Source organism: Cyprinodon variegatus, unplaced genomic scaffold, assembly GCF_000732505.1.
Source record: "Cyprinodon variegatus isolate N-32 unplaced genomic scaffold, C_variegatus-1.0 Scaffold653, whole genome shotgun sequence".
In the NCBI taxonomy this organism is placed as follows: Eukaryota; Metazoa; Chordata; class Actinopteri; order Cyprinodontiformes; family Cyprinodontidae; genus Cyprinodon; species Cyprinodon variegatus.
Window position 1 is genome coordinate 240,881 of NW_015151106.1, and position 2,181 is coordinate 243,061.

Sequence of the window (2,181 nt, forward strand, 5' to 3'; positions counted from 1 at the left end):
GGCCATCTGTTGGACTAACACGGCGCCCCCTGCTGCCAGGGCGGCGGCTCCGGCGATCAGACCCAGACCCGACGCCTCCTTCCTTCCTGTTTCCTTCTTGCTTGCTGCTTCTTTCCTGTTCCTCTCGTTTTTGGACCTTTTGGCAGAATCCGGGTCGGGTCTGGTTCTGGGTCCCTTGTTCTGTGCAGCGATTGGCTGAGAGCTTTCTGTGGTCAGACTGAGGTCCGTCAAAGAACCAGCCGACGGTTTTCCTTTAACTCTAATGGATCTGGACTCTTTTCCCGCTCTAACGGATCCGGAACCTTTCTTCCCGGGTTCTGGACGTCGTTTCCAGTCCGCCGCTGGTTTCTGGCGTTTGGACGTCGCTTTGCCGGCTTCACGCCCCCTCTGAGCATCCCTGTTATCGGTTCTCCTCCTCTGCTCCACACCCAGCAGGAGATTCTCTTTGTTCTGACCCGTTTTCTCCTTCCGGCCTGACGAGGAGCGAGCGTCTCCGCCTTCAGGGAGCCCGGCGGGTCCTTCCCGGCGAGCCGACCCGGCGCCTCTCTGATGAGACGGAGGCTTGGCGGAGGAGCCCCTCCCCTCAGAGAGCTTTTTCCGACTCTGCTCTCTGATTGGCCGAGCCTTCCTCTGTCCGGCACAGAAGGCAGCAGAGGACGGAAAAAAAGGAGGAGTTAGAGGAGAGAAGAAGAGGCAGGAAAGAAGAAAAGAGGCTGCAGGTTGTTTCTGGTCCTTTCAAAATAAAATCCACTTTTTATAAAGACAGGAGGAAACCAGAAACAAGCTCAGCCTGATGAAGGACAGGAAGGTTCCCAGAACAGCCGGAGGATCCTGAGGCGGACCTACCTTCTCCAGAGGAGACAGAGTGAGGCTTTGATCAGCAGGATCCATCTTCATCACATGCGTCTGTCAAACAAAGCGAGAGTCTGATGAGCGGGAAGCTTCGGCCGCTCTTCAGCAGGAGCAGCTCACACGCTTCTCACCATGTTCAGGAAGTCGCAGGTTTCTCCCAAACCTCTAACGCTGTCTGTGTCCGTCAGGCTCTCCGCCACGCTGCCGGCCCGGCACGCCGTCTGCTCTGAGGAAACACCGCACAACTCACCAAAACGCACCGCAACCGTCATCATTTAGCTTTAATCGCTTATTGGCTGCGAGAAATTAAAACTGATCCAAATAGACTCAGGTTTATTTGTTAACATTAGCTATAATTCTAATAAAAAAAATAACTAAAATATAAAATAATCACTGAATAATGATGAAAATATAAAAAACTTTGAATCTAAAATATTTCAGAGGTACCCGATTTAACATTTTATGGAAAGATTAAAATTTAGTAAATAACAAAACAGTTGTTTTATATTCATCCAAATACAAATAAATAAATAAAACCAAAATATGCGTACGAATAAAAAAAAACTAAAGAAGTGTATTTCATTCAGCAAAGATAAGATCTCTTAATTACAAGATCATATCTTGAAATTACGAGATCTTTGCTCAAAAACTTTGAGCAAAGATCTCGTAATTTCAAGATATGATCTCTTAATTATGAGATTTTTTATTTTAATTATGAGATCTTTTCTCGTAATTAAGAGATAATTATCTCTTAATTACGAGATAAGCTGTATGATGTTTTTTCTTTGGTGAATGCGACATGCTTCTATAAAAAACAGTGGGCTGAATAAAATGTTGACCAATTCCTTAAATTATTACATTAACATTTGTATTATTCATATGTTTAAAAATAAATGTTTATATTAATATGATGCCATTTAAATGAATGTGAAAACAAAAAATGAACAAAAAAAATGTATTATATTAATTTAAAAAATGAATGTGTGGTTCTGTAAGTACAGAAGCGTGTTGCATTCACCAAAGAAAAATAATCAGACAGTTTATCTCATAACTAGGAGATCGGTATCTAGCATTTATAGTATATTTCATCTTTAGGAGACCAGGAAGGACAATCGTTGCTGAGCTATGCAACATGAGAAGTGAACAATGAGTGGGTTGTCGGATTTTATCTGCTTTTAGGTATGCGACTAAGGGGGGATTTACCATAAGGAAAAACTAGGCAATAACCTTAGCCTCGTGAGACCATCCTGATGTCGCGAGCTTTCAAGGTTTCCCTCGCTAATCAGTCTGGAGACTCTCCGTTAAAGAAAATTTGGAGCCGTTCACCAA

General features: G+C 43.6%; 1 protein-coding gene across 1 annotated transcript in view; it reads right to left on the bottom strand.

The window, feature by feature from the left end:
* LOC107096828 (X-linked retinitis pigmentosa GTPase regulator-like) overlaps positions 1-2,181 on the bottom strand; it is a 20,956-nt gene that overhangs the window by 10,440 nt on the left and 8,335 nt on the right. The window contains exons 10-12 of the mRNA XM_015393698.1: positions 984-1,078; positions 847-906; positions 4-630 (exon numbers count right to left, since the gene is read on the bottom strand). Of these exons, the coding sequence (XP_015249184.1) occupies positions 4-630; positions 847-906; positions 984-1,078 (782 nt within the window). The remainder of the gene's footprint in view (positions 1-3; positions 631-846; positions 907-983; positions 1,079-2,181) is intronic.